We start from the raw sequence: 22,927 nt of genomic DNA, 5'->3' as shown, positions 1-22,927 counted from the left end.
CTTATTTCATATGCAAAGATGTTAGCCAATCAGAGCAGTGGACGTCTCAAAGCATTCACGTTCCAACAGAGCGTTCAAATCAGAGGGCTAAAATCAGGGTAGAAAATTGCCTTTATTTCTAAATTATGATAATTTTGAATTTGGTGTAAAAATCATACTAACATCATAAGTGCACCTCAGGACACATAAGATAAAAAAAATGCAGTTCATGACCCCTTTAATTATGTCAGATAAAAAAAATAAAGATTTTCTGTGACTGTGGACCTGTCTGCTAAAAGGATAGTTTTTTTTTTGAGAGAGAGAGAGAGAGAGAGAGAGAGAGAGAGAGAGAGAGAGAGAGAGAGAGAGAGAGAGAGAGAGAGAGAGAGAGAGAGAGAGAGAGAGAGAGAGAGAGAGAGAGAGAGAGAGAGAGAGAGAGAGAGAGAGAGAGAGAGAGAGAGGTGCAATCTAGGGCCATCTAATGAGGAGTGACAACAAAAGAGCTTTGCTCAGCAGGTTGTGGATTACAAGTGTGTTCATTACTGGAAATGGACTGTCAGGAGGTTTGCCTAAAAGATTACAAGGTTCAAAGAAGGACCAACACCGTCATTTTGCGTCTTATTATGTTTTTGGTAACACTTTACAATAAGGTTCATTACTTCATTACAATAAGGTACAACATTAGTTAACTACATTAGTTAACATGAACTAATAATGAATTGCACGTATACAGCATTTATTAATCTTTGTTAATGTTAATTTGAACATTTACTAATACTTTATTAAAATCTTGTTAACGTTAGTTCATGCACTGTGAACTAACAATGAACAGCTGTATTTCTATTAACTAACGTTAACAAAGATTAATAAATACAGTAACAAATGTATTGCTCATGGTTAGTTTATGTTAGTTAACACTAGAACTCCCAAGAAAGTCATTTTGACCGTTTTTAAATTTTACAGTGTAATAACTTTGTTAACATAAAATCAATGTGGCTGTAGGACTCTGACTTTTCCTAAATATGTGGATATTTTATTCTGACACTGTTATTTTATTAAAATCACAAAACACAAAACAGTTCTGACTATTTCTACCTAGAATGGCCATGGCGGTCATTTTGACCGCACGCATTATAGATATCATAAGTCCGCTAGATTTCCCGCCATTGGTAATGAGTGTACCCGTTGCATAGTATATTATATTGCTCAATATATTATATTGTACAAGAAGCACTTCTTGTACAATATAATATATTGAGCAATATAATATGAATGAGCAAGTTTCGCGAAATGACCCTTCACGATTGATAATGCATAATGAAATGACCCTCACCATACATGCGTCAAAGTAGCCAGAGGAACTCTTCTCTATTTACGGATATGACGAGACACGCACGGGCGAGCGCAATTTCCTGCGAAAGCCATCCCGCTAGGTCGAAAATATAAACACTCATGGGGCCCTATCTTGCACCCAGCGCAAATGACTTTGTACGCCGATGCATGTATCATTCCTATTTTGCACACGACGCACAGCAGACTTTTCCCTCCACAGACGCACGTCGGTAAATTAGGGAATGAACTTGCGCTCGGGGCGCAGTTCAGTGAAAAGTGGAGGCGTGTTTCGGCGCAAACGTTCCCTGGTGTTTTTTTTGCAGTTTGAGAAAACAATTCCACCACAGACCAGGAAAAAAAGTCAGTGGTGCGTTACTCAGATTCTATTTTAAGGGCGCATGCTTTGCCATAATGTAGTGTGCACAACATGCATACACTTCTCTCATCTACACAGACGCAGCAGTTCATATTTTTGCAAACCATACATAATTACAAGGGATAATTTTACCACACGAGGGAAATCATTGTGGTGTCCATGAAGATGTGAAAAAATAGGCATAAATCTAGCTTACACATTTACCCAAATTATTCAGGCTAATTGTAGTAATGACGGATCAAACCTGTTTGATCAATAGTGGGAAGAAGACACATAGGTATATAAGGACTTCTGACAAAGTGGGTTGTAACAAAATTGTGAAGACTGCGAAATCACCTTTACCATCATGTAAGTTTGCGTGCGCCTGGCAAATCCGCCGTTATAATAACAATCCACCATGGAACAAGCGCGCCTGCTCTTAAAGGGAATCTGACTCTTTTTTTTCTTTTCTTTTTTACTCTTAATTTAAATTGTGTTTATAAAAATAAATAAAAAAAGCTTATTTGTTTTCACAGAGAATGAGTGGTCTGGATCCCGTACTGCCACAGACCCTGTTACAAGTACTGGTACAACTATTTCCAAACAAGGTTTATCTTCTCTTTAACTACAGTAAAGCAAACATACTATTGCCAAAAATATATATATAAAAAATACTAGTATAAACCAGTTTATTTTTATTGTTTCAAAAATAGTAACAATAATTAGATTTATGTCGTAATAAATGATTTTGTAATTTCAATAAAAATATATTTCTGTATAGATTATATACAGATTATATATATAATGATAACAATTATTATACTGCTTTTTAAAACTAACCATTCTGATATATATTGTTATTTCTTTCAGATACGCATGCTGCCCCTAAGGCTGTTCAGGCCCATCCTGCACCTAAAACCGGCACCTACCGGCCCATCACCAAGAGTGTCTCTGATAACGGCGTATACGGTTTCAGGGTCCCTGCTGCCTCTTCTCTCCCTTCTCCTCTGCCCACATCAGCATCCACACAGCAGAGATCCAGTGAAAGGGAGGCACCACAGAGAGGCAGGAGCACACCTGACATGTGAGAACCATTTCTCAGGCAAACTTTTAAGGATTTTCAGATTTGAAAAAGATTTGATCATGCATCTTACAGCAATTTCTTTGCATGTCTCCCAGGAATGAGTGGGGACCTCCTGATAGAAAGGTTGACACACGGAAATACAGAGCAGAGCCGAGGAGTATTTTTGACTATGAGCCGGGGAAATCATCTATTTTAGAGCAAGAAAGAACGGTAAATAATCAATTTGTTTTTCAATGTTAATATGCTATCATTTTTAGCATGAAGCTTTAAAAAGACCCATATTGAATGAAGTGAGCTAAATACATTGAGAGCATAGTTTTAAAGGTAGATTAATTATTTATGGTTTGTTTGAAATTAGCAGCACAAAGTCAGTTTATGAGGCAGCTTTTTCAATTTCAGTTTAGTTTTTGAAGGCACAAACGTATTGATCTTAGAATTAATGCCCCATGACTTTATGGGTATAGACAGATCGTAAACCTGATGCAACTAATGAAATACTATCAATTGGTGAATCCACAGTGTCAGCAGCGCTTCAGGCATGATACACCATATACTGATTGACTAAACCGAGTTGTTCTTATACATTAATGGAATTGTATTGACAATATACATGCTAACAGTTGTAGTTACATGATGAGCATTCTGTATATGTTAAAAGAATCACCACAAACGTTTGCCCTAATCGAGCGGAAGTTCTTCAGCAAGCTTGTGTAGAGTCACTCAATAGAACACATAAATTGCAGGTCCATTAGAGCGTAATGTGGTCAAGGTCACTAATAAGGTTGGAGAAACCAATTTGCTCCTGCTGGATCAGTTTGTCCTTGTGCAGTGAGCATTTGTTATGTGCCGCTGCCCTCTGCTGGATAAAAAACAGCCTTTTTCTGTGTTGCTATCTCCAACATATAAAAATGTTGAACTCTGCTGAACTTTTCATCATCTCTTGTCAGCTGAAGACATTTTTCTTTTTAACATCTGATTGTCACATTCCCATTATTACCTCAGTTCATCCCTTCCTTTTATCTTCTTCTCCCACTTGCTTTCATTCTCAACACCAGACAAGTAACTTAAGACCTGAGGACTTAGATTTAGAGAATGAGCCTTGGTATAAGTTCTTTGCTGAACTGGAGTTTGGGCGGCCGGTAAGTGTGGCTTTGGTTTGGTGCTGTTAGCATGCCGCTTGTGATTGGTGTGGGGTTGGAAAGGTCAGATATGTGCTGCACATGCTGGCGTCCCGTGCTGGTCATGTCTGAAATGACTGGTTGGAATGACCAGACAATTCCGGACGCTGTAACACATACAGTATGATGGAGTTTGATAATGAGCCTCGCTTCCTCTTATCAGCATTTTAGTCTTTGCATTTAAGGCTTTGATTTCTTGTTTTTAATGCACATTAAAATACTGTTCACTGATTATAAAATCTGTTGTGGAATTAATTTGACTATTATTTGCATGACTTTTACTGTTTGCTGGATTTACAAACTAGATGTTTGACTTTTGTCTTACTCTTTGTGCAAGGTGTGTGTAGTTCTGTAGTATTAGGCCTGGCGTGCTGTAGGTTGTGATAATGTAAAAGCAGATTTACTGCAGTATGATGTTTTTGTTGCATATTTGCAACTTCAGTTTGTGGTCATCACATTGTTATTCAATCTCCTCAGTCATGTGACTTTACTTTCTCCCTTGTTATGTCACTGTTTCTCTGCTCCTCCCCTCCTCTATCCCACTTCTGGGTGAAGCCTCCCAAAAAACGTCTCGATTACAATCCAGAGAGCGCACCTCGATTCTGCGCAGAGGTAAAGAATGAATGAATGAATCCGATTTAATAAGTGAGTGAGTGATTAACTGCATCACTGGCATACTATATTGACTGAATGACTCACTGAGAGAGAGAGAGAGAGAGAGAGAGAGAGAGAGAGAGAGAGAGAGAGAGAGAGAGAGAGAGAGTCAAAATAGGCTAATGCCTACCTTCTCAACCCAACCTCATTTAACATCACTTAACTTCAGTTATAACAATAAGCCCATTGTTTCAAGTGGAGCAATACACTATTGATCATTGAGATATGGGACATGTTAGACATCAGAACTGAACAAATAAAAGCTTATGTACAGAATATATACTTTGGATCATTCTGTTAATCATGTTCAGAGTTATTCATTTAATTTGCACCTCCTGCTTCTCACAAAATGCGTGTTTTCCTTTGCCATAGCTCTCATCACTCTGAGATACATAAATAATGTGCATTTGATTTACAGAAATAAAAATAATGGGTATATCAAATATGTATAAAGGCATACTTGAAACGAGGAAAAAACTATTTCTTTACAAGAGTGACAGTAATATAAAACTTATGCATTTTGCCTGTAGGGTCTTTTTGGACACTACTTACAAGTGCTGTATTTATACTGTACCATAGAATAGTAGCCTGGTTCTACCAGACTCTCGTACATTTCATTTGTACAGAGAGTCTGGCCTCTCTCCATTGACAAGCGTTAACCTCCTTGAAGGCGGGTACTCTGTTGAATTGTAAAACTATTGGATCTGCCCAGAGCCACTCAGGATCTGCCATAACCAATCGCTAACGTTTGGTCGTGACGTATGACGACTCAAACTAGTGCACAACCTCAACGCCATCGTTCTCAGCCACTCCCTCTGTTCGCTGATTGGACTGGTAAAAAATTTACTGGAGAAAACCCAAGAATACACCACAATCCCAGACGTAGTACTGAAGGAAAATGAAAATTGAGCGGAAGTACGTAGGAGGGAGGAGCCAGGCTAATAGAATAGTGCATAAGTACATAAATTGGGATACTGCTCATTTATTTAATCATTTTGAATAAGTAAACAGTTGGCTGCATATTGGGATGGCATGGTACATTTGTGTTAAGAACATTCTAGTGATCATCTGATCATTATTTAAGTGAAAATGTTGCATTTTTCAAGTAGTAACAGCAGGTTAAAGTGCGGGACATGTTTTGTCCCATGTTTCAAGAATCTGTGTACTGCATCTACAACCACATCAGCTTCTTTTTTTGTCATAATACATTTTTGTCTATTATTCCATTGTTTATTTATAATGAGACAGGGGCACTTCCTCCTGGCTCTCATCTGTCGATTCTGTCCATGTGTTTGTAGTAGGTGAAGGGTCTATGGACATGCCCTGTACAGTAGGCTATCAAGTTACATATCCTGTTTCACTCAGGGGCTTTTTTTTGTCATTGTAAATATAGTTTGCTGGCTGTCAACTGGAGAAATTAATTATGAATAATGGTTAAACTGAACTGGGTAGTGAACAAGACACAATGTTTTGGATATAACTATCACATACCAAAATGGTGCATCTGTGAGTGAATTTGCCCTAAAATATATAATGACTTTTATTTAAATGAATTGCTTCCTGTGAATTGCTACTGACCACTGTAAGGAAATAATATAACTTAGAGGCCGATTTAGTAACAGTTATGGTTTGAGGAATGCTGTAAATCCAAACAAAGAATTGCTAAAAATGGTCAGCCAAATTTTGAGCTGTGTAGTGTGGTATCTGTCACTCGGAGCTGTATTTATGTTGACTAGATGTAAATGTGTCACTCTGTGGAGACATTCCTGGTACTGCATGCTTGGGCTACTTTTAAAGAGGGTTAAAAAAACGCAAGGGGCGTCTGCTGCTGGTCTGAAGAGCTGTTCCAGATAACACTGCTCAGAGCTTCAGCAAACAGGAAGATGATTATCTACTCCAGCCATGCGTACAAGGAATTCCCTGCTTTGTTCGACATAGAAACCCTTGTAAGTGATCTAATACGTCTAGCTGTCCTGGGAATGGCTGGGCTTTTCGAAGGAAAGCTCATCTCATCGTATCCAAACATAAGAAATTTCACTGTTTTTAACCATTGTTGGATTTGGGGAGCTCTAGGTATCAAGGAACCTTCTGTACCATAAGTGTGGACATTAAAGGAGGAATTCACCCTGCTCTTTGTTCTTCATCTGTTTCAGACCTCCCTTTATCAGCCATCCACAGGCCTTGAAAGGCCATCAAGGTAGGTTTTCTGTGTATCAATGACCCCCAAAAAAACATTTGAACATTCGTCACAAAAATCTATACATTTAATTTCATAGATTTTTAAAAAATATAAAAATGTTTAGATTAAAAATATCAAACTATGGGACATCTAAAAACAGACATTTTCTCAAAACATTTTTACAATGACTTTTAACTAACTGGTCCCAAGGTCATTCTCAGTGGATGTATGGAGCAGGTCATAACATTACAGAAGAGGTTAAGTTTAACAGAAAATCTGTTAGCAGTGTTTTTATTCTTTTTACTTTGATGTCATTGGTTCTGCAGCTCTGCAAGTGATAACAAGAGGAGAAGGAAATCTGAACCTGCAACAGCTCAGCCCACGGTTCAGAGCAGCGTGGGCACAACACAAACGTCTATGAGACCACCAGAGTTGCCCAAGAGCAGCAGCACCCAGAGGAATCCCCTGACCAGCCCCAGTTCCCCTGCCGCCACCAGGACTAAAGGTAGACCTCAGACAAACAGTCACATTCATTCACCTTATTGAAAGAATAAACAACAGGGGAAGGTTCACTGACAATATTAATTTTGCTCCTCGCAGCACAAGCAGAATTTTAAATGACTTTCCCTTTGCATGAATAAAGTTCAATGAATTATTTAGTGTGTACAATCTTGCCCCAGTGTAGTGTAGCATATCAATTGCTTCTTCTTTATTCAACGTGAGCTTGTTGATCAAGATGTCTGATTTCTTTCCAGTTTTCTTCCAGGTTATTTTATTAACGTCCTTACTTGTCTCTCCCATGGATCAATTACCTTTTAATGTCTTCTCGTGTCTCTTTTTTTACCATGCTGCTTGTGGTGGATTTCTAAGGTGGGGATGTGAGCAATATGCACACAGCACATTTAAATGGTCAAAATCAAAACCATGCTACCTCAGAATCCACATATCAAAACAAAGAGCAAAATGAGGACAGTTGTATGGCTGTCTCAGCTCTCTCAGATGGGTTCTCCAGCCTCCCTGAAAGTTGGAAAAGAGCCCAAGAGAACCCAGAAGACTGGATGATCACAGAAGAGACCTCGTCTAAGCTCAAATCCTGGAGTTGTGATGATCTCCTGTCTGAGGGGAGGGGAAAAGAAGTGCAAACCCGTTCAGAAAGCATCGGTTCATTGTTGCACAACGGGGAAGTAGAGGCATCACAATGCAATGACGTCCGAGAGTCTGAGGATCTCAGGGAGAGGACCAGGCACCGCTCAGCCCATGATGCACCAGGCTTCCTTAAACTCTACAAGAAGATGCATCACATCAACCGCCAAGAACTGATAAACTCTACCGTGATCTGCTCTGTGAAAGCCAGGATCCATAAGTATGAGAGCGAACAGCGGAAGGACAGATGCACTGGCAACAAGTGCTGTAACGAAGCGGTGCCTAGGAACATGGTGCACAACAGGATTTCTGAATATGAGAATCTGATCCAGAAGTCCAAATCCATGCCAAATCTTGGAGATGAGTGCCTGATCAGGGGTTCTTTTAGGAGAACCAGCAGCCCCAAGCGTAGCCTCTCTATTGAGTCATTACTGGATGAAGAACCACCAGCCAGGAATCCTCCTGAAGGACGGCCTCAGTACCCCAAGAAAAACACCCATGTGCCAATCCACATCCAAGTCACCAGTGACCAATTACAAAACTCTGCCATTCACAACGACTACTCAGACAGTGAGCATGATGTTGTAGTGTCTGATCTTAGTGACTTCATCCAGATTGAGGGCTCATCCTTCTGCAGCGAGAGGGAGTTCGACCTGTGTTCATTTGCCTCCTCAGAGAGTTTCTGCGGTTCGGGGCACCAACAGCATTATCACAGGCAGCTTGTGAGCTCCTGCAAGGGCCGCTGCCCGGCTTCCTACACGCGATTCACCACTATGATCAAGCACGAGAGGGCCAAACAGGACCGGAGGCAACATTTGCGGGTAGAGGAATCTGAGTTTGGCCTCAGCAAGCTCGCCTTCCTGGTCAGCCCAGTGCCTTTCCGCCGGAAGAACCTGTCACCTTTGAGTTTTTCCCGAATACCAAACTCAAAGAGCTGCATGTATGATGCTCTAGATTCTGCCCTAAAAGACATCTATGACCACATCCGCACTGAGAAACGCAGTGGTAGTCTGCCGGACAACACCATCCTCCATAGGTTGCTGGTGGAGTTGCTTCCCGACATTCCTGAGAGGAATTCCTCTCTGCATGCACTTGGGAGAGGCAGCCCTACAATTCAACCTCGCTCTTACCACCCACAGCCTGACGGCATGCCCAGCCAGGACACTCACCAACCCGAGTACTCACACCTGTCCCATAGTGCCTCTCACAACCATATAGACAGCAACAACAACCAGAGGAACCACAACTTTGAATTCTGCTATCAAGGTGGACTCTACTCATCCATCTTTGATTTCCCAAATACCCTTCGTCCCCTGTGTTTGAGTTCTGCTCCTCCACCATTGCATTGTTCCATCTGTGTTTGTTAATGTGCTTGCTTAGAGCAGTGATGTCCCAACCTGCTCCTGGAGGGCCAACATTCTGCAGAGTTTAGCTCCAACTTGCCCCAACACATCTGCATGGAAGATTCAGGTAAGCCTGAAGACCTTGATGAGCAGGTTCAGGTGTGTTTAATTGGGTTTGGAGCTAAACTCTGCAGGACAGTGGCCATCCAGAAGTAGGATTGGACACCCCTGGTTTAGAGAAAGGAATCATTATGTTGCAAGGAGCATCAGAGAGCATGACTCATTCCCACATCCTCTGCTTCATCTAGTCTTTTATTTTCTCATGTTATCAAATTGTCCTTTTTTTCTTATTTTTCCCCCCAAACAATTCTTTAAAGTTATTTTCCTACTCCATTTACAATACATTTGGTAGATGCTTTTATACATTTAAGGTATACATTTTATTAGGTTCATGCATTGTCTGGGAATCAAAACACTAGAGGAACACTACTTTGTGTGTGGGCTTGCCACAAAAGAAATGTAACTTTGTAAAGTTTCAGTCTATATAAATAGCTTTAGACAGATGACTTGAGCAGCTGAAGCATGCAATCTAAAAACAGATTTGAGAGTTTATTGGCCTGGGAAGAAACGTACTCTCTTATCAATGTTAACACAGTTCACTCTGTCTAATATGATGGTGATGAGATCAGCCTCAGTACCTAAAGTTTTAGTTTATTTGTTTTGTGAGAAGGTCAATGTTTATGTTTTTTTTTTTACCATAAAGACATGTGACACTGTATACTTTTGCATAGTTAATAGTGTTTATAAATGAAGACCGTTCAGAGCAAGGGGGCTTGCCTGCAGTTGGCACAGTGTCCAGCTAACCATTTGCGGTTCTAGTATAAATACGCATGATCTATACTGGGGATCTGAGTGGATGGGCATAACATAACTTCTGAGATGATTCTTGGAAGTTGACTTCATTATTATGGACAATATGTTTATATTCTTTATTTTTTTTTTACAATATTTACTTATAATTTGTCAATAAAATATGTATATATTCATATTTCCTTTTTTTCTTTTCTTTTGTGTGCATTTCATTTCTCTCATCAAGCCCCAAATCATTACTTCCTTTGCTTGTGCTTGTTCCCATGCATGTAATAGTGTTGGATCTCTGTGAGACCTGTCTTTGAATCTGTTTACTTCTCTGTTCTTTCTAGATCAGGACACATCCAGAGAATACTCTTACCCTGATGTGGGCAGCCACACACAGCAGAGCAGAAGACAAACCCCTGAAGTCAGAGAGGTAAGGGAATATGCATCACTCTGTAATGTTCCTGAAAAAACATAGTAGAAACTCTAATATTTGATCTAAGCTTTGGTCAAATTGTGAATAAACCCACATAATGAGAACATGTATTAAAGTTTGATTGCTCTGCTTCGTTCACTTGACAGAAACTGCCAGCCAGAGCAATATATGACTTCAAAGCACAGACAGCAAAGTAAGAACAACTTGCAAACCATGTCACCGGTTTCTGTTCTTATTGCATTTGATTGATGTGCTACAACCAACTAGTACATTTCATGTATTATTTATGTCTTTCCTTTGCATGTCTTTCATTTAGTCATTTCCCCACGTGGAATATAGTTAACTTATTTTTTTTTCCTTCCAGAGAGCTGACGTTTAAGAAAGGAGAGACGGTATACATCACTCGGCAGATAGATAATAACTGGTATGAGGGAGAATATCGTGGCCATGTGGGCATCTTCCCCATCTCATATGTTGAGGTGCGTACTTGATAAATATGTTTAGCTAATAGAAACACTATATATTTATTCTGTTAATTATTGTTATTCTTATTAACTATCTTCTGAAGCAGCCTAATTTCTCCTCCGATTTCTGTCTCTTCACAGAAAATCCCTCCTTCAGAGAGACATCAGCCAGTGAGACCTCCTCCTCCAGCCCAAAGCAGAGAAATTGGAGAAGCAATTGCCCGCTTCAACTTTAATGCTGATACTAATGTGGAACTTTCATTAAGAAAAGTAAACATTTTCTTAGTACTGATGTCATAAATATGCTTTAGTGTCAGCAACTTCTCATTAATCCACTCCTTAAAGGGATAGTTTACCCCAAAATGAAAATGTTGTCATCACTTGCTTACCCTCGAGTTGTTCCATGAGTTGTTCAGTGTTGGCAATCAAACTGTCTGGTTACCAACATTCTTCAAAATATCTTATTTTGTGTTCAACAGAAGAAATAAACTGGTTTGATGGGTTGAGGGTGAGCATTTTTGGGTGAACTATCCCTTCCCTTTATTATTTCTTACCACTTTAAGAACATGTCTTTTGCTAAATAATTCTCACTTTTTACTGAATGCTAATGTTCTTAACTCTAACATTGTGCTTTAACCAAATAAGAAGAAAGTGACAAGACATAAAACACCTTTAAAAAACTAAACTTTTGCCCCAGCCAGCATATAACTTCATCATATAGTTGTGTACTAAATATCAAATATGTTCTATTTGGTTATAATTTTGGCATTTTGCACTGCATTTTTGCTTTCGATCCACCAGATATACCACCTTACATCTTGTGTTGGTGTCTTCCAGGGCGAGCGTGTTATTCTGTTGCGGCAGGTGGATAAGAACTGGTTTGAGGGCAAGATCCCAGGTACAAACAAACAAGGGATTTTTCCAGTGTCTTATGTGGATGCCGTTAAGAAGACCACAGTACAGAGTACTGGTCAGCCTCCTGGGCCCAATATACCCACCAGCTACTCCACTGACAGACTGAACAGTAGGGTATGTTTTCATCAGCAATTTTACCTAAACATGTACTTAAAGGGTTTTAAACACAACAGTTTAAGGGTCTAAAAATTATGACATATTACAGTCTCATGAGGTTTTAATCATTGTGACTAAAGATATCTGAATTTCAGGGAACTTATATCCAGAAAATATATACTCTGATCCAGTTAAGTGACTTTATGATCTTATCTAGATAAATACTGACTTATAGTTTAAATACATATGATCCTTGCCGACAAACGGTGGTGTCAGTGGCAGTAAAACCTCTCATTTATATCATGTTACTCATATTGCCATAGGTCATGTACAGCACTATCAGTGTCAACAAGGTGGCAAGTACAAAATTAATCCTTTCTCAGATGGCAACTGTCCCAATGCCAAAATAGATCACCTCTGTCATCTTTAGAATACCTTTGGCTTGTTGTGTAAGATAAGCCTGAGTTTAGATTAAATGCCCTTGAGTTGTAATTCCTAAATCTAAAGAACAAAGAAGTAAAGGCTTATTCCTTGGCTCACATGAGCCGGGTTCAGCAGGATTAGATCAGATTTATCACACATCCTGCCAGTATCCAGTATAGGCTAATTAAAATGTGGACATGACCTGCTGTGCTATACATGTGCTACTCGGCTCTTGCTGTTACTGAAAGGGACGTTTCTGTAAAGGTGAACTAATGTGACTGGACTGCACTATCTTGCTTTTTCTTATTATAGCAAACATTGTAGCAAATACATTTCAACTTTGTACAACATACACTGACACCATGAAGTATTTGGACACTTAAGTCACACACAAAAGATGAATATTATTGCATTAGATAACACAATATCAAACCAATGTTATTTATCTATTACTATTTCTTCTTCTATAATGGACCTAGTCTGGAAATAAAGTTGAATTGAATTGAATGGTAAATTATATATATTTATAGATTAAATGATAAATCAACAGATATACACTGTTTGAAGTTGGTAAGACTTTTTTATGTTTTTGAAAGAAGTATCCTATGATTGCTAAGGCTATATTTATTTGATAAAATGCAGATAAAATAAAATAAATACAGTAATACTGTGAATCTTATTACAATTTAAAATGACTGTTTTGTATTATATATATATATATATATATATATATATATATATATATATATATATATATATATATATATATATATATATATTGAAATATATATATTACATATAAATTACATATATTGAAATGTAATTTATTCCTGTGATAGCTAAGCTGAATTTTCATCATCATTACTCCAGTCTTCAGTCTCACATGATCCTTCAGAAATCATTGAAATAGGCTGATTTGGTGCTCAATAAAAATTTATTATTGTTATCCATGTTAAACCCAGCAGGACTGGTTACTATTTTTGTGGAAACTGTGATACTGAACAGAAAATTCGAAGGAAATAGAAATGTTTTGCCACAATGTAAAAGTCTTACAGATCATACTGATCCCAACAGTTTGAACAGTTGTGTACTGTTCAGAATTAAGCGTGTTTAGACACTTTCTAGTTGTCAAACGTTAGTGCAAACACGGCTTATATTTGTACACATTATTTTGAGGAATTCACAAATACACACATAATTGTCCAGAAAATGTCCTTCTAGCTCATTTTTGTTCAGTGACTTTGTTTAATTTCAATTTTACCAAAGAGTGCTTGAAAAGCATTGTGCGCTGGGGTAAATGTGGAACGTATTGTGAGGATACTCTTATTGCTGGTTTATAGTTACATTTGCTATGACCTCTCAGTGACCTTGTTGTTGTTTCCACCTCAAAAATCAATACAGACAGCGAATGTACTCTAAAAATGATTAATTATGGCATATCCTTCCTTGTAGCTCATGTCTTAGGCCTGTTTCCCACATACTGTGTCTGTGGACAGTACTTGAGTCCTTGACTGCAACAAGCTTTCACAATGACAGCATTTCTGCTATGTAGCAGAGCTATGGCTGTATACTGAAAATAAAGTGATTTCTAGGATATTATATCAAGCATTTATTTTAACAATGGCCATAAATTATGTGAAATCTAATTTACATGATGAGTGGGATTATATTAACATCCAAATAGTAAATAATCTACACATAATGGAACTCAAACACAAACTGAATACTGAATAGAAAGTGCTGTTTTTGTACCATGCTTTTCTAGGTTGTATTTTCTCGTAACAATTCACTTTCACTATCGGTATTCTCTTATTTTCCAGCGTGCATCATCACTATCACTTTCTGTTTCTCCTCTCTCCTTCTTTCTCTTAAGCTGTCATCTGCACGTACCCTCTACAACTCTCCATCCCCAACTGTCCGTCCATTCTCCTCATCCTCTCCTAGTCCACAAAGAGCCGCACACCTTCAGGCCATCACCAGCGAGTGGTTGGCCCTCACTCTGGGCCTGTCTCCTTCAGGAACCCCTGTCCCTACACCTCCACCCTTCCCTTCCAATTTCCAGCCATACTATGAAGTGTTGGACTCTGCCATCACCCCTTCTCCCGCGTCCTCCATGCTGAGCCACTCTCCCGCCCTCACTCCTCGCAACTCCACTCCTGCGCTCAAAGAGGGCCACTTCATTCCCATCTCCTCCCCAAAGTCTTACATGTCCCCCGAACCCAGCCTGTCACCTCAACCTTACCTAACCTCCACCTCTTTCACTCCTTCGCCCACCTCACCCTCATTTGACGCCAGCCCCAGGTCTGGCAGTGTCATAGAGATCCTCTCCAGTCAAAAATCAGATTTACCTGAGAATGAACTGCAGTTGTTCTCAGATCACCATTATAAACCTGGCCAGACAGACCCCCTTAAATTGCGTAGCCCTGTTGACTTGGTTGTTTTTGACGCACACGAATCCCCATTGGATATTCTGGCACCAAAAGAACCCGAGGATGATATATGTGAGGAGTTAGTTTCAATCATTAAAGCAAGCCAATCAAAGGGCACGTTCGTAGAAGAGGAGGGATTTTATTGCCAGGAACCAGATATAATGGAAACGCTACCCAGACTGTTTATAGAGGAAGAGCCGAAAGAAGACAACAGCTTCTTAAATGAACCCCTGACATCAAATACGTTTGCTCCAGTCCAACCCGCCCAGAGTGAGGGTTCAGATATTGAGGTAGTGCTTGCAGTGTGGTTATACTACTCAAATGAAAAGCCAAAATAAATTTCCTTAAAGGAGAAGAGTGTCATTTTTTAGATGACCAAATATTAGATGAGTAGTTCACCCAAAATGTTTTATTCTGTCATCATTTGGTCACCCCCATATTGATCCAACCCCATAACTCTAAACCCATAAGATCATAAATGAATCTTCAGAAAACAAATTAAGAATTGTTTTAATGAAACCTGAGAGGTTTCTGTGCCTCCCATTGAAAGTCCAGGTAACCAAAACTTAAAATATATATATATATATATAAAAAAAAAAAAAAGGTCATAAAGGTTTTGCAAAAGGAATTGAGCATTTAATCCAAGTTTTGGGAAAATATATGATCATTTTATATGCTGAACAGATTTAACTTAGGCTTTTGTTTACATCTAAACAATGATCGACACACATACATAGAGCACAAAACATATGCGTGTTGCACGAGATTCAATGAGGTTTGTTGTTGCGCGACATGCATGTGACGTACACACATGCGTCTGTTTTTACCATAGATGATGCACTCGATGTGTTCTTTATGTGAAAAAAAGCCCAAATTAAATCTGTTAAAAGCGATCATATAGTACATATAAAATCTCTTTACAAGACTTTGATTAAACCACTCAGTTCATATGGATTCATTTTACAACTTTTATGAATCTTGTTTTGGTTACCTGTCCTGCACTTTCAATGGACGGATAGAAATATCTCCGGTTTAAAATAAAATATTTTAATTTGTGATTTTAAGATTAAAAATTTCTTATGGGTTTGGAATTACATGAGGGAGAGTAAATGATGACAGAATTTAAATTTTTGGGTGATCCATCCCTTTAAATTCAATGCTTTTGGAACAAACAATGGAAGACGGGTGGAGTGCTCAGATTCTTATTAATTTCAATGATCCTAATTTTTGCAGTTATTTTTGGTGACGTTATTGGCAGAAAAAAATGCACACTTCACCTTTGAACCCCAAAGCATCTGTAGAGAATTACAAACATATCTTTAGCATGTTAAGCTGTTTTAGTCTCCACATTGGCAGGGTGAAATTTCCCAGAATGCCTCTCCATATCTCTCTCCCTCCCCTGTCCTCACAGATATCATTGCAGTTCACACAGCCCTCATCGGCTAAGTACTCTCCCCCTTCCCCGCGCTACACCCCCCCATTGCCTGGGGTTTCACAGTCGCCCCCTCTCTCTGCCAAACTGTTCTCTCGACAGGACCTCCGCTCCCCAAAGGTCAAGGTAAAGACAAGCTGCTTGCTAGTGACTGTCGTATGCTAATCATCCTCTACCCTGCCCTTTAGTCTTGCCACTCCGTAATACAGACACTAACATTCCCTATTAAAGTGACCTATATAACTTAAAGCACATAATCCTTGCAGTATGCATTTCCATGAAAGATTTATTGCACCACAGTGTGCACTATTCATAAATAAATCTCAAAACAATGTAGTCCATATGTTTGGCATGCAGTAAATTATTTCAGTTATATGGGAAGCTAGAATCATAATTATTAGTAGGCCGTAGACATATTTAAATCACTCAACCCTGTTAAATTCACTACTCACAACCCCAGGATCCTTTAAATTTGCTTTATAGGCCTTCCCCTGTTAGCTCTGTCCACTGGCATGGGTGGGAACAAACAAACAAGCAGCGCTCATTATGGATGGTTGGGCAACTGAGAACATAATGAGACATTTAGACCAAAAATAAAGTATATTCACTCATTAATGTTAATCCATTTATTTTGTGACCCTGGATCATGATCACAAAACCAGTCACAAGTCGCACGGGTATATTTGTGGCAATAGCCAACAATACATTGTATTGGTCAAAATTATTGATTTTTCTTTTATGCCAAAAAGCATTAGGATATTAAGTAAAGATCATGTTCCATGAAGATATTTTGTAAATTGCCTACCGTAAATATATAAAACATTTATTTTTATGAGTGAATGCAGCACAATCGTGAACATAAATGGACAACTATAGGTGATTTTCTCAATGTTTAGATTTTTTTGCACCCTCAGATTCCAGATTTTCAATAGTTGTATCTCGGCCAAATATTGTCCTATCCTAACAAACCACATCAATGGAAAGCTTATTTATTCAGCTTACATATGATGTATAAATCTCAATTTCATAAAATTGACCCATGTGACTGGTTTTGTGGTCCAGGGTCACAGACTACCATTCAAAAGTCAAGGTTGGTAAGATTCATGTTTTTGAAAAAAGTCTCCTATGCTCATATTTATTTCATTTCTTATGATTATCAATGTTGAAACCGGTTGTGCTGCTAATATTTTTGTGAAAACCACAATATAGTTTCTTTGATTAACATTAAGTTCAATATCATTTTTTTGTAGCAATGTAAAAATCTTTACTGTCACTTTCAATCAATTTACTGCGTCCTTGCTGAGTTTTATCTTACTGACCCCAAACTTTTGAACGGTAGTATATATTTTTGTAACTTGTGTTTGTATATGACTGCACATAACCCTCATGTCAGCTTCTCCTGGTTCTGGTTCTTTCAGTCTGTGTTAAGGCGTGATGTTGTGGTTGTTGGTAAGCCCCCTCGTAGCCCTGTGATGTCTAGGAGGTCCTGCGGATCGCCTGTTAGAGGTCAAAACTTTTCACCATCTCATAGGGTAGGGAGTATGTGCAACTTGTGTGACTCTAGGGAAATTCAGTTTTCTCTCATTTCAAAGTATCCCTGCACAACACATAATGTCATTCACTGTACAGTATTTGACCTGGGAATTCACTGATTTAAGTGCAATTCTTTCCATTTTTGCTGCTATAGCTGGATATAATGATATTATGATAGAGTATAAACTGCCATATTATATATTTTTGTCAGTGTCTGGTCACATGATGCTTCAGTATGCAGTAATATTCAACATACAGTACAATATGGAGGAATGCTGAGTCATGATGAATGAGGGATACTCTTAACACCATGGCCTTGTCTGTTTATGCATTGGTGCATTTTGTGGTCACGAAAATAACATTTAATTCCTAACAGTGCTGTAGAGTGATAACATTTTGTTTGTTCTGCATGTGGAAATGTGCCTGGAAGTGTTTTTCCTGCATGTCCATGACTTCTTGGATCACAAACAGTGGATTTTGACAGTCTTTCTTGTTTTTTTGGTGTGGCTCAAAGCAGCTGAAGAGATTGGCTTGCTCATGTATTGAGAGTGTTTGGGGTGTCCCAATGATCTTTCCTGTGTACACAGCTTAAACAAGGTGTACTCCCCAGGGCCAGGCAAGCAGCCTATTCCCCACATTTCCTTCCAAAAAAGGGGAGTACAGTCCTCGTTTTCAGGATTTAAGGCATTTCTCAAACGTTTCTAAATCCATAAACACATTTTAGAAAATGTGTTGTTTGATGGCTTAGAAACCCTGAATTTGAGCCCCGGTAGTCCTGGATCTCACACGTATTTGACAAAAATGCAATTACTCTTTTTTAAATCTGTATTTAATCACGTTTAGGTGGGTTTGATCATGAACATAGTTCAGATACACAGCTGATCCAGGTCTGGCCTCAGGCTTTGCATTAATGGTTCTCATTGAGCACAGTGGCTGTTCTCAGCATCAGATACAGCAGAATAAAAGACGGAAACATTTAAATGGCCTTTCATGGTTTCTCTTTTTCAGTCCCAAAGACAAGCATATGTTCATGATCCACTTCAAGGTGGTGGAGAAGCGTGAGTATCTCAAGTCTTTTTCTCCATGTTTTTCTTCACCAGTGTATACATTTAATGTAAAATAGTGTTTTATGGTAACATTACTTCATTTTGACATTTGGCCAGGATATTACTTAATATAACCTAATGTGGAATACACACTTAAAGAGCCTTTCCTCTTGCAGATTTCAAGCCCTGTATAACTACATGCCACGGAATGAAGATGAGCTGGAACTGAAGGAGGGGGATGTTGTTGACGTCATGGAGAAGTGTGATGATGGATGGTTTGTGGGTAAGACCGTAAACTCTCATTTTTAATAATGTTGCTTGTTACTACACAAGGAGCGTTTTAGTGATGTTCTCTTATTTGCCACTAGCTGGCGCTATTCTCCAACAAAAAAAATACCGTCAACAATGGCCAATGGATTTATGGATAAATAAATAAGGGATTCGTACTAAAATATTGTTTTACCTAATTATGTATACTTTGATATTAGATAGATACATTTTTATGCCTCATTCTATATTTCATTTTTTTAGGAACGTGCAGGAGAACCAAATTTTTCGGAACCTTTCCTGGGAACTATGTGAAGCGGCTATAAATGGACTCTTCTAATACACATCTCTGATGGTCATACATATACTGAGGAAAGATGGACAATGTCACCTACAGCTTCCTGCTGGAAATAGCATGACATGTTCCAGTCATCAACCTGTTGGACTGATGGAAACAGAAGCCAATGGCCTTGAAGGGGGTTATTGCACCATTCATGTAATTTGGCTATTATGTTGAAACCATTATGTTAATTAGGAAGTTCTGTAAATGCTTTAAAACATTTGGTTGCCTACATTTTTCTCATAGTTGAAAAAATCAGTACGCTTACCGTCTAGTTAAGCTGATGGATTTCAACAATATGAGTACTCAAGTGCCCTGTTTATCTTCATTGGAAGGGTGAAATACAGGTGAGGAATGATCTACTGGTGCCCTTCTGTACACTGGACCTGATGTCTGATCTGATCTAGACCGTATAGATTGAACAGTATTGCAGTCATGTTTGCGTCAGGCGGTGGATATTACCCATTCCTGCCAACATGTATGTTTTTAGTATGAAAACTCTCTGGTTCAGAAGAATGACCTCCGGTTTTCTAGGGCTCTATGTTCTTCCTCCAGACATTCCTTTAAGCATCTGAAGGATTTTACAGATAAGAGAAAAATATTTTTGATGTTTTTCAATCTAAAGAGAGAACGTTTTTAAGAATGCAGTATCCCTTACAAAAGGCGTTTTGGCAAAAGTGGGCATGTTAACCGTCTCTTATTAATGTCTCTACTGCCTATAATAAATATTTCTGTGTTGGGTGACCTTGCACATCACTTTTGGTTTACACACTGTAATCTATTTATGGCCAATAAGAGGAGCACATGATGTCATAATTACTAAACTGCAATTGGCAGCCATGTATTTTGTATGTGTCGTCTTCCGATTCTTCAAATTGGTTCAATTTGAGTGAGGAAATGTACGTGAAAATCTATTTTTGTTTATTTGATCATTTTAGCAAACATTTTTCATTATGATATACTTAATATATTGTTAATTGTTCACTTTCTATGTCTTTGATCTGTTCAGCACAGTGAGTACACTCACATTCAAATGTTCAATCTTCCTGTGAGACTGTATGACTAACAGTTTTATTCCAGTCGGTAAAGCAAGAAATGTAAACGTGTCAGTCAATAGAAACATGAACCAATAATATATGTAATTTAGGCAATATTATACCTCATGGAATTATGCAGTCTCTGTGTTGTCACTATGCTTAATGTACCAGTAACATCCTGCGCATGTTGTTTCATAAAGAACTGCTCGTCAGTGCAAACTCATTATTGTACCAGTATGAGAATTTATTAAGAGATGCGTATGGTTGTACAGAGCAATATTTCCACATGGCTCTGAGCTGTCACCCAGTCTTCCACTCTTAAGCACTAGCTGATCAGAAGTGAAGTTAACTGTTCTGTTCCTGGTACATCTACTACGTAATGTATGTGAGAACATGGATACTTGTTACATTTTTAATAATGCATGTTTCAGAAACAAATGTTTATAAAGTACAGAACACTGTGATATGTTCATTCAATTAAATCTAGTATAATTCTGGCATTGAACATTTGGTGCTAGAGTGTGATGGATTCTGATTGGATAAAAACGGACTAATTTCACTGGTCAAGAATAGACAGAATAATACCACTGAATTATATAAAGACATGACATGCAAAGTACTATTGCTGCTGGTAAATCAACATGTCCACCCATTTGTTAATAAACAAAAAATATATATAATTAGACTCTCCAAAAAAGTACAAGCCATCAATGTTTTTAAAATCTTTCTTTGCCTTTTCTTTCTCTGTGCAAAAGTACATAAATAAAGTCATATATTTTCTTAGTGGGATTCACAGTCTCCGTAAGGATAATTGTGTCATCCTGGACATCATCCTCCTGCTAGCAATCTAGTCCCTGCAGACCGTCCAGTCTATAAACAGCCACATCGTGTCCTGGAGTTGTCCCTCCTGCTGCCATGGGGATGCAGTAAACAGAGGGTCAGTGGAGAGCCTGTCTGAGTTTCTGCCCCAGAGAAAGAACCAGAGCCACCCAGCTCACTCACAGGAGGCAGGGGTTTCTGTCTAGACTTTGTGCTTTTCCCGCATTTGTTTTTACTGAAGCAAAATCTCACACGCTCTCTGATATAAATATCTGGGAACAGAGCTCAAACCCAGTTAGCATCCACGCCAATCTGTTTGCCCAAAAGCATAATTTACTCACTCTCATGTAATTTCAAACCCCCTTGACTTTTGGAACAACGTGAAGGTGCCAGAATTTTAATTTTTGGATGGCCTGTCCTTTCAATTCCTAGTAGATACACAGTGTGATGACTTGGGTTAGAGAAGGATTTTCTGGTGTTCTGGTTTCGTAGATTTGATCTACTCAGATTTGTAGCTCAGGCCATGACAAATAGCCCTTCCCTGGCACACCAAACAAGGAGCTGTTCAAGCCTACAATACAAGTGCTCTCAAGCTAGAATGTTTGGCCTTCAAATGAAGAGCACACAGGCCACTCCAGTGCCACGCACAGTACACAGCCCTTTCTGTGTAGGCTACATAAACTTTACTTTGGAAACAAGCATCATGAGCACGTGCCTGTATTTCGCATAATAAACATGACGATAGCCAGGGGCATTTCTAGACCTATTTTAAATGTTGAAATATTTGCTAAATCCATATTCATGAGTGTAGAAATATGGGGACACTTTTGTTGATGGTGTGCCTGTGTCACGGCCTACTGATGAATAGAAACACTCCTTATGGCAGCTCTGAAATAAGGAATGGCATCCAAAGTTTTGGCTACTTGGCTGTTAATCAACTAGTAGCCTATAGGCTATTTGGACACTTCTTCCTGAAATGTTTTTTGTTGTTTTTTAATAAAGAAAAGACATCATAAATGTATAAACAATTCCTCACTAGAGGGGCTTGATGTAGATCCAAACGATATTCTAAGAAAAATATTCTTATTTTTGCTTCACAAAAAAATCGTCAATAATGTTGTATTTCTTTCTTGAAATATATGTAACGGGCTTTCTTTTTTTTTTTACAGGAAAACTTACATTTGCAAAAAAAAAAAAAAAAATGTTTCATTAAATTTTTTTATTACAAACATTTTGCTAGACGCTGAACTAGCAGCGAGCAAGTGCGCATGCGCTATGCTGAACTCGCAGCGAGCAAGTTGCCATGTTATGCATTTACAGTACATAAAGTCGAAAAGCAGCACAGACACAGTGGCATGTCAAATCGAGTTCTGAACCATTTTTAACATACGTCTGTTTGTCCGACGTTATTGGATGTTGCTGAGGTGAACTTCACTTGTGGTAGCTACTGTGCTAGGAGGACACCTGTGTGAAGTTGAGGAGAACTCTGTAACTTACATGCGATAAAAAAAATTATTAAAAAAATAACCTAAAAAACATCTGTTGGTGTTGGTAACGTTAACAGTCATTGCGAAATTTTAGTTCGCAG

At 38.6% G+C, this 22,927-nt stretch overlaps 1 protein-coding gene across 7 annotated transcripts in view; it reads left to right on the top strand.

The window, feature by feature from the left end:
- The window catches only part of sorbs2b (sorbin and SH3 domain containing 2b), a 45,296-nt gene extending 24,564 nt beyond the window's left edge, over positions 1 to 20,732 (top strand). For 2 of the 7 annotated variants that reach the window (XM_079630736.1, XM_079630735.1), the window contains 18 exons: positions 2,203 to 2,274; positions 2,537 to 2,750; positions 2,846 to 2,960; positions 3,806 to 3,889; positions 4,484 to 4,540; positions 6,736 to 6,779; positions 7,088 to 7,266; positions 10,450 to 10,535; positions 10,685 to 10,731; positions 10,903 to 11,017; positions 11,144 to 11,272; positions 11,840 to 12,031; positions 14,310 to 15,155; positions 16,277 to 16,423; positions 17,716 to 17,829; positions 18,839 to 18,888; positions 19,053 to 19,159; positions 19,408 to 20,732. In XM_079630736.1, coding sequence (XP_079486862.1) covers positions 2,203 to 2,274; positions 2,537 to 2,750; positions 2,846 to 2,960; positions 3,806 to 3,889; positions 4,484 to 4,540; positions 6,736 to 6,779; positions 7,088 to 7,266; positions 10,450 to 10,535; positions 10,685 to 10,731; positions 10,903 to 11,017; positions 11,144 to 11,272; positions 11,840 to 12,031; positions 14,310 to 15,155; positions 16,277 to 16,423; positions 17,716 to 17,829; positions 18,839 to 18,888; positions 19,053 to 19,159; positions 19,408 to 19,469 — 2,660 coding nt within the window. In that variant the 3' untranslated portion in view covers positions 19,470 to 20,732. Of the gene's footprint in view, positions 1 to 2,202; positions 2,275 to 2,536; positions 2,751 to 2,845; positions 2,961 to 3,805; positions 3,890 to 4,483; positions 4,541 to 6,735; positions 6,780 to 7,087; positions 7,267 to 7,631; positions 9,171 to 10,449; positions 10,536 to 10,684; positions 10,732 to 10,902; positions 11,018 to 11,143; positions 11,273 to 11,839; positions 12,032 to 14,309; positions 15,156 to 16,276; positions 16,424 to 17,715; positions 17,830 to 18,417; positions 18,484 to 18,838; positions 18,889 to 19,052; positions 19,160 to 19,407 lie in introns of all 7 variants that reach the window. The other 5 variants (XM_079630731.1, XM_079630730.1, XM_079630732.1 and 2 more) reach the window with 5 other exon arrangements.
- The last annotated feature ends 2,195 nt before the right edge of the window (positions 20,733 to 22,927 follow it).

Source organism: Phoxinus phoxinus (genome assembly GCF_949152265.1).
Source record: "Phoxinus phoxinus genome assembly, chromosome: 12".
Taxonomy (NCBI): Eukaryota; Metazoa; Chordata; class Actinopteri; order Cypriniformes; family Leuciscidae; genus Phoxinus; species Phoxinus phoxinus.
Note: the sequence above shows the minus strand (reverse complement) of the source record. Positions and strands in the feature narration are given on the sequence as shown.